The sequence below is a fragment of the Fringilla coelebs genome (assembly GCF_963513975.1).
Source record: "Fringilla coelebs genome assembly, chromosome: 1".
Classification (NCBI taxonomy): Eukaryota; Metazoa; Chordata; class Aves; order Passeriformes; family Fringillidae; genus Fringilla; species Fringilla coelebs.
The window spans coordinates 39,832,758-39,845,411 of NC_140028.1; the positions used below are offsets into that span (position 1 = coordinate 39,832,758).

The following is a 12,654-nucleotide window of genomic DNA, read 5'->3' on the forward strand; positions in this document are numbered from 1 at the left end:
AATCCTTGCAAGGTAGGATTTCTAAAATATTTGTCTACTCCCACATAAACTATTCCAGCTATTAGAAAATATTTTGGTGTAGTTATATGAGACGCTGAATGTTGATCTCTGGAATAAGAAAGCTGTTATGTACAAATTGCTTTAGGAAAAGCAATTAAAACAAGTTTAAAAAATCATCAGAACAGGCTAATACTGGACAATTTCCATCATACCATTTCAAACTACCTCGTGCTACACCTTGGCAGCCTGCTAGCAACTTTACGTAACACTGACTATAACCTCCTACTCCCTGAGCAACTGTTCTTTCCATGTTCCCTCTTACTTCCCAGAGCTCTGGTTGGCTACAGGAAATGGTTTGAAAGACAAAATTACATTATCTAGAGGTGGTTTTGTTTTGTTTTGTTTTTTTTTCCAGTCTTAAAATAAAATGAAGCCTGTAGTGAACTGCTGGCCAGTGCTGAACTGTTAATGTTTTCCCAAAAGTTGCTAAAGCACAGTGTAGCTATTATGTTAAAGGCTTTTGAGAAGCTGCTTTCAAGAATAGCTGAGGCTTGGTTCTTCTCTTCATGCCCCCCAGGATAATAAGACACCACAAGAAGAATGCAAAAATGGTGGGTTTGGTCCTTTTCAGTTTCTCAAAGATGTAAGGAAAGCAGAGTCCATAAATCTTGCTAGTGGTGATAATCAGAGATATTCCCCTGTTCCACATGAAGCTCCCATGGAATAGAATATAAACCAAATGGCTGATCTCAAATCACTGCCATACTACTAGCTTCAGATTAAGTGTTTATTAAAATTAAAAATCACCTTACAATAGAAACTATTTACATATTTGACTGATAGTCTGTTTAAACTGCACAGTTTGAAGGAAGCCCCTGGAAAATAAAAGCCATGAATACTTCTGCTGCTGAGCTTCAACTGCAGGCACACTGAAGCTTTCTCAGGAAAGTTTTAAGCTTCTGCAAAGTACCATTTGTCTAAACGACTGTGCTGAAGGATGGCAAAGATGTGTACTGGGTGTCAGCTCTAAGAACCAGTGTCACTTTGAACAAGAAATCATCTATGCTGTGCTGTGGTTGCACTGCAAGTGCACTAGCTCATCTCTTTGGGTAAGTAATTTGATAGAACAATTCAATGTAAAGAGTACAGCAACTTGCCTTCACTTTAAGAATTAGATTTGTAATACTAAGCAACAAGTGACAATGTCACTGCAATATAACTTGATCCCTTATTGCATGTTTCCACAAATTGTTTTTTGATAGTGCTAGAGCTAGTTTTAGCTTTCAAACAGATTTGAGGTTAGTTGATTAAAGCAGCAAAAATGTAAGGAATATTCTTGAATAACCACAGAGGATTAAAAATTAAGATTAAAATGTTTTCACTGGTAACATTTTCAGTGACTGCAATGAAGGTTTTAACTTCCTTCAAAATCCTGTGCTTTTCCATGGACTTCAGATGATGACTTTGGCCTTGTGGGAAGCTGAAGCTTGAACACAGAGTGAGGTGTGCTGCCATGTCTGCAGTCATGTGTGTTCGTCTTGCACTTCTGCATCTGATGCTTTCATAATGCTTTGAAAATTATTTTAAATTTAGGGTTTTACAGCAGAAAATCAGAACTTTTTTCAGTGTAAAGAATTACATACATAACTCTTCCTCAAAAGAAACCTTGACACTGTTTAGAAAGTCTTACAAGAGGTGACAGTACACTGATACTAATGTGAAATAAGGATATAAAAATAATTTCTGCAATATGCTGTATTTCAAAAAAGATGATTTAAAAACGTCACCATGTCTTAAATCTGTAGGTTCTCCTTTGTGACTTTTTGTTTTGAAAACAGCTGTTCATGCATCCTCTCAACCCTTTTATCAAGGTCTCCTTGTAACATATTGCGTGACTTAGATCCTAAGAAGGTCTTGTCAAACTGTACCAGAGCATGATTGCTTTCCATCCTTCCCCCTCCCCACCCCAAAAAGCCTGTTTGCTTTGGGGTGCTTCTACAGATGCAAAACACAGAGCCTCTAAGGAGAACTTGAGCTTTGGAGGAACTGTTTTAACTAAATAAAATCATTATTTCTCTGCAGAATTATTCTTCAGCATTTCAGCTTCCACACTCAGTTAAGACATCTGAATGCATGAAGTAACTGGTTTGAGCAGTCTGTTCTAAGATAGTCTGTGCCAATGATCTATGGCAATAGAAAAAGTGTTCTTTGTTCTATGGCTGTTGTTGATACTGCCCTTCTGTAGCTGTGTAGAAGTCATCAAGCACACTCTGTAGGTAATCAAAGGTTGGCCTCTCTTCGGCTTTGTCTTTCCAGCATGTTTTCATGATATCATAAAGCTCAGCGGGGCAGGTTTCCATGCGTGGCATTCGGTACCCACGCTGAAGAGCAACCATCACATCAGAATTGCTCATACCTTCAATAAAAAACAAAGAGGAAAGATTTGATGAAATTATCTCCATTCCTAGAGAAATTATTTTTTCTTTTTTTTTACTTCACTCTAAAGATCTTCACCCACTAGTATAATACTTTTGCTAGCTATTAAAGGTGGCTCCAGGCATGAGTTCAATAAACAAGGTCGAGGTGTGCACCAGTGATGAGGGACTTGCTCTGAAAACCCTGGTGGGAACATTTCCATTTCTGCAGCTGAGCATCACAACCTCTTTAGTGCCAAGTCTAACAGGACTGTGGGGAAAATCACAATTCTTGTCACCAGAACCATCTCTGTTCTGTTCTTCTGACCAATCCTGTCCCTATTTATTCTGCTTCCTGTGGTGTGTGTGATTCTCAGCAAAAGCCTGCCCTGGCACCAGTTTTCATCTCTAGCTCCAGAGCTGTTGCTCTGCTCGCTGGAGACACATCCATCGTGAGATGGAGCACAGCTCCCCTGTTTGACCACACTGCAGTCAGCCTGCCTAAAACTTTCAGGATTTCTTCTCCATCAGCTGCTGTGTAAATGCTGCTGATTGCAAGATACTGGACAGTGACTCATGAAATCATTAATTGTAATAGGCAATTTCCCCTCTTGTCCTACTCCTGTCATGCAAAACCATCTTGCTGAGCTTTGCTTTTTTTCCCTGCTATGGTTTTCTTCCAGAGGATAAGAACTCTAAGTACCAGCAGTGCATCCTGTGTCTCACATGCCAGCTAATGTCACACGAGAGGGTCCTGCCCTAGACTCCATCCTTCTCCCCCTTTTTAAAATTTCCTGCCACCCCTTCCCCCCTTTATCAAACCCTTGAGAAACTGGTTCACAGAACAATTTCAACACCTACTCTCAGAAGGTCAGCTATGCTAGGGCCAGCTTTTGCTATTTTAGGCTCACCACTTCCTCCCCAGAAACCTGCCTTTGGGCTTGTCCCTTCCTCTGCAAATCTAATCATCCCAGTGGCTGCATTCCCTTCTCTGGCACAGACTTTTCTGCACTCAGTGACTGCTGTTTGTTCTGATGGCTGGGCATGCAGGAAGCAGCTGTGCTTCAGCCTAGAGAGTCATGCTCACCAGAGAAAGCTTTCCCCTGTGAGAAGGGTATCCCAGACCTCAGCCACTCCTCAGACTAAGTGCTCCATGTGGTGCAGCTCTGCCCCAAACTACAGTTCCTCCAGGTTTTTTCAGGCCATTCAGCCCCTGGTCAGGTCCAGGAGGGACAGTGTCCTGCACACACCAGCTCCCCAGAGTACAGGGGGAGCAGCTCTGCTTGGCTGACAGGAGGGAGGATGGGTTCTGCTCTGAGCTGGGTCAAGAGTGGAGATGCAGATGCGGTGCTCCCCTGAATCCTTGGTGCAGCTCTGCTGCTCCAGACTCTGCAGACCTTTGCATTTTTATCTGACTGCTCTGGCTGTGGGTTGAGCCACTTGGCAGGTAAGGACACATTTCATTTACAACCAAATGACAACTTTACCCAGTATAACTACTTGGATCATTCAAGATGACCACAGTTCATACAGTCGACTTCAGCTCAAGCTTGTTGGCTTTAAGCTGCTCCAAAAATACCCTCAGCCATGTAATCTGAGTCTGGACCAAAGTGCTTACTTTGGGCACATCTTTTGTATTTTCAGTTCCTCTTTGGAAGGAGAAGGGGAGTTTTCCTGAACTAACACTGCCCATATGAAGAAAAGAAGTATTTCAAAGTAGGGGAAGGGCATGTTGTCACAGAATAAGGAATTACTGCTATATAGAGACAAATTAAATACAGGAAGAAATTCAATAAAATATTTTATAGAGAACAGTGATTGGACTGCCTGAACCTCAAGAAATGGGATCATATATAATATATGCAGTAAAACAGTTATTCCTACCCTACAAAATCTTAGTTAACTGTGCTGCTATGTGAAGACTGCTGCTACTGGGCTTTTGTGCAGAATGAGGATGATTTTTTGGGTTTAAGTACTTCATAGGATTGTGCTTAGGTCTGCTGTCTGCAGGACTGATTGTTACATTGTGAATGCTAAGGACAAAGCCTGTGTTTTAGCTGCTCTGCAGAAAACTCTCTGTTTAATATCCATTTGAGTTCAGAAGCAAAAACTGAAAACATTTGTATAGTAAATATGTCATGTACATACTTCCCATGTGTTTGGGGTTTCATTTAAAACAAAAAGGGCTCTCCACAGTCCAAACAGTATTCTCAAAATAGCTACTTGTTTAACTTTACCTTTTTAAAATTGTTTCAATTTTTTTTCTTTTAGTAGCTAAAGAATCACCTGTCTTACCATATCTACATCCTAATCAGTGACAGAAATATATCCCACATACATATTTATCACACTTACACCCTCTTGAATGCTAAAGTTTTGGTACATGTCTGATAATTTATGCTGTGGTACCTGTTAGGTTTCACAAAGACGTATTTCTTTATGTTAGGGCCTGGGAAATGATGTGAACAGAGTGGTATGGAGGAAGAATCCCGCTGCACAGAAATGCCGTACCTTGTGAAGAGCAGCAGGCATAACTGGAATGCAATTATGGATGCTGCCAGTATTGACATACTAGGTAATCACCCAGAAATTAGGTTTTAACTACCAATTCAACTTTTGTGCCCAGAGAATCAGATACTTGTTTTATATTTCAGAGGTAGTTCCTGAAACTAATCCTGAAACTAGTTCCACTAATGGCTTTGAGTTTCTCAGGAGGAGAAACAGCTGTTGGAATTTAAGAACAAAGATCACAAAAGCTCCAAATTTCTTGGCTAGAGATGCTTCCTACCAAGTAGAGTACAGGTATTAGCTACTTGCCAATTTCAACTCCAGCTGTTTCATATGCAGCTCTATGCTGAATACTCTGGTTGCTAGAGCTGGTTTATAATTGAAAATAATATTTTGCAGCATTCCCACTAGAAGTGAAAAATCAATTTACTGTTTCTGTCCAGTTGCTACTGGTTGCAACCTATCACCAGGTTACTATTGCCATGCTGGGGTAATTTGCCCAAATCTGTCACATCTCTTTGTGTAAAGGAGTTTGGTCACCCACATATTTTGCTGTGGTTCTGGTGCTCAGAATCAACTTTCAGTCTAACAGGCCATTTCGATTTATACTTCTGTTTAAAATAGATGTATATCTCTCATCCATTTTCATGCAAGCAGTACTTGCAAATATTAAAACAAAATACCTGCAACATTAAAATCTTCTAATATGCAGTCAAGAGCCTTCCATATGTAACTGCTGGTTGATAAATGAATCCACAGTGCACGGAGTATTTATGGTGCTCATAAAAATGCTCCCACATTTAAAAAAGATATTGCCCAGACTTCCCCTAGAAGAGAGATTTTCCCACAGCAGCGCAGCAGTACCACGTCTGCTGTACAGATTGATTTTATTCTTTGAATAAAACCATGATATGGCTTATGAAGGTAAAGAGAGAGCAAATTTAGCTGCAGAATTAAGTATTGGATTGGGTTTTGTATTTTTGTAGTGCTGGTTTCCAAGTGACCTGGTAGGTTTGCTCAGAGAAGGACCATTTTCTAAGCAGAAATTCTTCAGACATAATCTTGTGAGCCCAGCTCAGTGCAGGAGCCCTCTGTACACACAGGCAAGTGCTAATGGGGGGAAAAAGGTATCTTGGCTGTGGGAAGAGCCATGCCTTACTTGGCTGCACACATCTCCCTTCTGATCCTTCCCATCTCCCTTGATCCTTCATCCATTCTCCTTAAACAGTGCTTCCATGAGCACTGTTTAGGAAGAGCTTTGGGAGGACCTGCTGTGCTGTCAAGTATTTCACAGCCCTCACCTACAAAGTGACCAGAGCACCTAGCTGTGCAAGCAGCCCTATCACCTCTTGAAGTTTAAAGGGGCTAGTCTTGAGCTTAAGTGTTTTCCTGGCCCAGAACTGTGCCATGAGAATGTCTGGTTTGGCTCCACCTCTGTATGCAAAGTCACTGTGCTCTTCCATAGCAGTGTCCAGCTGGCTGCCATCACCCCCTTCCCACTGCCCCAGTCCCTGTGTCCAGAGGTGTTCAGCCTACTGTCACTTCAGGGCTTTGGGTCTGCCTCTTGACCATCTCTGGCAGCTCAGGATGCAGAATTCCAGCTGCTCCTGAAGTGGTGAAAATGTTTTCACTGTTTAAACAGCAAGCACTGAAGCACTGGGAAAGCTTTGCTTGGATGAAATATCTGGTGTCCCTTTCCTGTCAGGATCCCAAGGTTCTTCTCAGAAGTTACTGTGCCTTTGAGATGTGCAGTGCAGGTGAACATGGCTCTACTTTCCCCGTTTGTCCAGCAGAGAAGGGAATTTAGGGCAATTTCCCATAACCTCAGTAAGCTTTAAATGAATGCAGTCTGTTGCCCAGAATTAATCATCTTTGCCTGACATGTAACAATTTTGTGTGCATAAAAAGCCCCTTCATACAAGGTGTCTCTGGGTGCTGGAAACATGAATATATATCTTGTTTAACAATCAAAAATGAAGCATGAAGCACATGACCATCTCACAGCTACCCAATGCAGCTGATGTGCACACCTCTGTGGCCTTGTACCTGACTGTATGGAACAACAAATAGTAAACATTCCTAGTGGTACCCCAACACTGCTTTAGGGTCTGCTTTCATATTTGTTTAGACTAACATATTTGTTTAGGTTAGCACTGACAAATTGCTACAGCCTATTTGCTTGTGAAAACACACTTTCTTAGTACCTTCACATGTTATGTTATGCTAATAAAGTCCCCAGCAGCTTACACAGCACTGTTGGAACTTGCAGCACGGCACCCTTGCCATGGGACTGTGCTTCTGTCCACAAAACAGGGATGTCAGAAACACAGCATCTGCATTTGCTGCAGTTGCAACACCTTTAGAACATAGAAAAATGACCATACATGGTCCCATTATTCTCTTTTCTAATATTTACCCTGCAGAGTCACGTGCCTTACACACACAGTGACTAAGTTTTCAAAGCAGTAAAATTACCTGTAAGACATTTTTCCAATCATCAGTGTCACTACTGTCAGATGCCAGCTCTTTCCTTGAATATTTTCTTTGCCTTTTAGCACCAAAGTATAAATACAGAGTAAAACCACAGGCCCATACCTGGATAAGGAATCTTTCCATATGTAACAATTTCATACAGGAGAATTCCAAAAGACCACACATCAGATTTAATAGTGAAAGATCCATAGTTAATTGCCTCTGGTGCTGTCCATTTAATAGGGAATTTTGCACCTAAAAAAAAAATTACAGTCTCAAATAGTCACTTTAATCCATTTCACATTCAGCCATCGATGCAAAAGCAGTAGCAAGACACACCTTAAAAAGTCATATCTTAAATTACTGTCTTTCATATCTAACTAACAGATTCCAGAAGCTGTCATATAAAAGCAAACTCCTGGCAGTTAAATAAAAACACTCAGGCAGCCTTTGTTGGGAATACCACATTAATTCATTTGACAATGAGGAGTAATACAAGCAGAGCCTCTCTAAGCCCATTTCAGCCTGCTCTAACATTCTGGCACAAAATACCAGGTGAGCTAGGAAACTTTTCTGATAGCAAAAAAACACATCAAAGAAACTTGACATAAAAATTTATAACTTGAAAAGTTAATTTAATCAATATACAAAGTCCAGAGCTAGCTAAAACCCACAGATATGGGTCTGTACCTCTGAAAACTGCCCTTCCTGCTGATCTATTGAATTACAATAACTCAGTGCCTGCTGAATAGCTCATCTTCCTTTAATCTCAGCTGTGGTGTGTTGCTCTCTTTCTTCATATTTTAGTTCTTACCCTCTCAGCTATGTTACCAGAGCATCCATCCAGACTGTGAAAACCTGAGGCAGCATCTTTGAAAGGAGGAGGGCAAAGCCAGCCAACAAACCACTCTGAAAAGCTACCCTTAAGCATGGAAGCAAAAATAAAAACTTTGCACTGCAACCAACAATGCACTTCTGGAAAGGATCCTTAGCAAAACCCTCATGGCCAAACCTAGACAGACACCTTTCACAGCAGGTTTTCCTCTGGCCAGTCCAGACCCTGACCCTGTCACCTCCCATCCATGTGCTGAACAGGGACATGACCCAGCCTTCCAGGGTCCCTGCAACGCTGCTGAACATGCAAATTCATGCTGCAGCTCCTCAAACAGCTCCCAAAGGTAACCAGCTCTGCTAAAGCTTTTCCTGTTACCAGCAACTACACAGGCTAGGGGTTCTTCCTTTGAAAGGAGATCTGTAAGACACTTAAGAGAATATAAGATCCCAGTTTCTTGCCTTTAAATCTGTGAGATGGAAGCTGAGACTATGCAATTACTTTGTTCAATTTAGGAAAAAATTGTGTGCAGTTAAATACTGTAGGTTGTCCTTGTCTTTCAAATTTATTTAAAATAAACTCTTCAAAAAGCTTGGGCAGCACAGAAAGGTTATTTGTTTCCTTTACTCATTTTAGAAGCTGTTGGCATGAGAATGCTGCCCCTAGGAAGCACTTCCTATCCTTGGTGACCATATTTCTGTCAGATACAGCCTCACTGCCTCCCAGAGGCAGAAGCTTTAAAGACAAAAATAAAAATACATACCTTCCCTCGCTGTGTATTCATTGTCTTCAATCACTCTTGCTAGTCCAAAATCAGCAATTTTGCACATCAGTAGGTCTGAAACCAGAACATTTGCTGCTCTCAAATCTCGATGGATATAATTCTTTCTTTCTATGTATGCCATCCCTTCTGCAATCTGCAACCAAAAGAACAACTATTTTCATATTTCAATACTATAGAGCTCCATTAGCTGGTCTGATCCTTCTTTCTTCAAAGGTATCAGCAAAGCCACATCTACTTATTCATTATTGGTGTCTTTGGAGAATTTTTTAGATGGAAGCCAGGAAAGGGGGAATTGCCATGGAAAACCTATGCACTGATCCAGTCCTGCAAAACTCTGCAAAACTCTCTGAAAGAATTATTTGGGTGAATAACAGCTGGCAGGATTAGAGACGTATGGAAGGCATTTCCTGAAACAGAATCTTGAATAAAATGTTCCTAAGATTTCTATTAAAATATCCTCTTTCCTAAATTATTAACCAGTGTATTTTCTAAATACTAAGAAAATAGAAGGAATGAATGATTTAGGATACAGGTGCCCTGATGAAGCAGGTACTGATAAAGCAACAGCACAGAGAAAGTTAAAAAACCCAACAACTTTCTATCTACCCAGTATAAGCCTGGAAAATTAGGAAGCAATTACTGAGATAGGGGAAACACCTTTATTTTCCTCTGCAACACGTACCTGTTCATACATGAGGAATTTTTGGCAACAACCAGCTCTCAGATAGTATCGTAAGTAAATATAATCTGCATTTCAGCAGCCCAAATTGATTTCCAAACCAAATTGAAGAGGATTAATAACCTCAAAAATATGCAGAGGGGGTGATTTTTTTTCCAGACTTTTTTTTTTTTTTCCCTGAGGAAGAAGATTTTTGTTTTCAGGAAAAAAAAATTTGAGATAATAGTTTCTAAACTCAGAGTAATAAAACTGATGTGTAGACTGTACGCTGTCCAAAAGTTTAAGCAGAGTTAAGAAAAAAAGAAACCCTGTCTTTGGGAGTCATCGGTTTTTATCTTTCTTGTGAGACTGGTGATGGCACATTCCCAGTGAAGGTATCCCCCTGTGTCTGGGGTACCTGTGGGGGGTGACAGACCCCTCTTGGCCACGGGATTTGGGGAGCCCCCACGCCTTCAGATCTGCAGGGGAGCAGCAGTAAAGCAGTGCCAGTCCCTGGCACCTGCAGCACAGGCTCTCCGCTCTGCCCCCGAGGAGCAGGCACTGCAGGGATCCCTCCCCAGCAGCAGAGGTGCTCCTCACAGCTGCAGATGATGCAGGGATCCCTCCCCAGCAGCAGAGGTGCTCCTCTCAGCTGCAGATGATGCAGGGATCCCTCCCCAGCAGCAGAGGTGCTCCTCTCAGCTGCAGGCACTGCAGGGATCCCTCCCCAGCAGCAGAGGTGCTCCTCTCAGCTGCAGGCACTGCAGAGATCCCTCCCCAGCAGCAGAGGTGCTCCTCTCAGCTGCAGGCACTGCAGAGATCCCTCCCCAGCAGCAGAGTGCTCCTCTCAGCTGCAGGCACTGCAGGGATCCCTCCCCAGCAGCAGAGGTGCTCCTCTCAGCTGCAGATGATGCAGGGATCCCTCCCCAGCAGCAGAGGTGCTCCTCTCAGCTGCAGATGATGCAGGGATCCCTCCCCAGCAGCAGAGGTGCTCCTCTCAGCTGCAGATGATGCAGGGATCCCTCCCCAGCAGCAGAGGTGCTCCTCTCAGCTGCAGGCACTGCAGAGATCCCTCCCCAGCAGCAGAGGTGCTCCTCTCAGCTGCAGATGATGCAGGGATCCCTCCCCAGCAGCAGAGGTGCTCCTCTCAGCTGCAGGCACTGCAGAGATCCCTCCCCAGCAGCAGAGGTGCTCCTCTCAGCTGCAGGCAATGCAGGGATCCCTCCCCAGCAGCAGAGGTGCTCCTCTCAGCTGCAGATGATGCAGGGATCCCTCCCCAGCAGCAGAGTGCTCCTCTCAGCTGCACAGCCAAAGCCAGCAGAGCAGCTGACCAAACCTGAAGAGGACAAGAACATCACTTCTGCTTACTTGTTTTTAAAAAGTCCCCAAGGGGTGCTGCCAAGGCACAGGCTGCCACCACTTACAACACAAAACTGTGCAGTCTTTGTTCCCCTTTTTTGGTTTAAGCAATGGAAAAACAGAGCCACTTGCCCTCCCACTTCCTCCACTGCAAACCTCTTGTTACAGTCAGATACATTCTTCAGAGAAGTGTGACACTGCCCTTGTACAGTGCAGGGGGGTTCTCACACTAAACCAAGAAGAAACTCTGATGAAGAGAATGAGCCACACCTGCATTTCACATTTTCTAGAAGCAAGTCAAACATTTACTAATGAAGGAAGCAGCTGTTAGTGAATAATTGCCACAGAGAGTCCTGTTAGGGGCTTACAGACACGACAGAAGAGCAGTATTTAATTTAGAGTCTGCCCTGCCTCTCTCTGCTCCCCGTGCCATTCCATGGGTTTGGGGAGGAAGCAGAGGTGAAGGGGAAGGTTTTGCTGTAAGCTCAGTGCTGAGTTTGGACTGGCCAGCATGGCAGATACACCCAAAATGCAGACAGGTCTGGTAATGCCACCAAAAATACATCAAACTCCACAGAGGAATCAGCTTCCCTCCTTCTCCCCTGCACAGATATAACACTTGGGTGAACTGCTGGATAGGGAATGAAGAATCGCTTTGCAAAAGAAACATTTGTGATCGTGACATTTAGTTTCCAAGCCCAACAAAGAAAAGCCATTGGAAAGACAATTTTATTTCCTCTTATTTGTGCTAGATTCACTGAAAAATGCAGAAAATTCCAAAGTAGGAAAAAATTGACAGCAAGGAATTTTGAATCAGTGAAGGAAGGGAAACACAGCGACCAAACAACTGAATTCGCACATCTGGTCATGTTAAACCTTTGCTTATAGGAAAAGAAGAAAGAAAAAAAAAAAAAAGAGATTTTTTGATTGAGATGGGTGCCAGAACCCACGTGATAACTTCTAATGATTATTGTTGGGTTTTCATTGCCAAATGAAATGTTAATGCTAGAGAAATTCATATGAACAAAAGAAAATTAAAGCCTTTTCCCCTCTCTTTTAATGATCATTGGTACCTGTCAAGACTGCTCAGCTACACGTCACATCTATTTGGGAGCAGAATGGGAAAGCTAATTTGAGCTTCAGGAATATCTTTTGTGGCCTTTAAAAGAGAATTCTGCCTACACTGCTCAAGAGTTACTGCTAAGAAGGAAGTAGCTCCCAGTCACCTTTAATGAAGTACTGACACACATGTTTAGAAATACCCAAATTAAATCCTTTCAAAAAACCCCCAAACAAATCTCTACATATTAGGAACTGTAAGAATAAAAAGGGTAGGAATGAAAGAAAAGTCCTCCAGGAGACTGTGGAGGTGTTATTGATCTGGACAGGGCTGTCTTTGGTCTGGGATCAACCTTTCAATAGCTGTACCTTTCAATAATGTCCAGATGCATAATAAAATAAAATATACTTCTTGATCACAGAGTTTTCAAAAAGACAGTTCATCTTCCCAGGACTCCTTGTCTGTAAAGAGGGTGTAGACCCTTTGTATCTGGCCATTGAAAACTGTTGCAAAAGACACATATCTTCAAATGATACATCAGTGGAATAACAATTTTCAGTTTGTAGC

The 12,654-nt window shown here is 42.4% G+C and overlaps 1 protein-coding gene across 5 annotated transcripts in view; it reads right to left on the reverse strand.

The window, feature by feature from the left end:
• Window positions 1-810: 810 nt before the first annotated feature.
• LYN (LYN proto-oncogene, Src family tyrosine kinase) overlaps window positions 811-12,654 on the reverse strand; it is a 50,141-nt gene continuing 38,297 nt past the window's right edge. For 3 of the 5 annotated variants that reach the window (XM_084211089.1, XM_084211086.1, XM_084211087.1), the window contains exons 11-13: window positions 8,990-9,161; window positions 7,518-7,649; window positions 811-2,416 (exon numbers count right to left, since the gene is read on the reverse strand). In XM_084211089.1, the coding sequence (XP_084067215.1) occupies window positions 2,214-2,416; window positions 7,518-7,649; window positions 8,990-9,161 (507 nt within the window). In that variant the 3' untranslated portion in view covers window positions 811-2,213. The remainder of the gene's footprint in view (window positions 2,417-7,517; window positions 7,650-8,989; window positions 9,162-12,654) is intronic. The other 2 variants (XM_084211090.1, XM_084211088.1) reach the window with 1 other exon arrangement.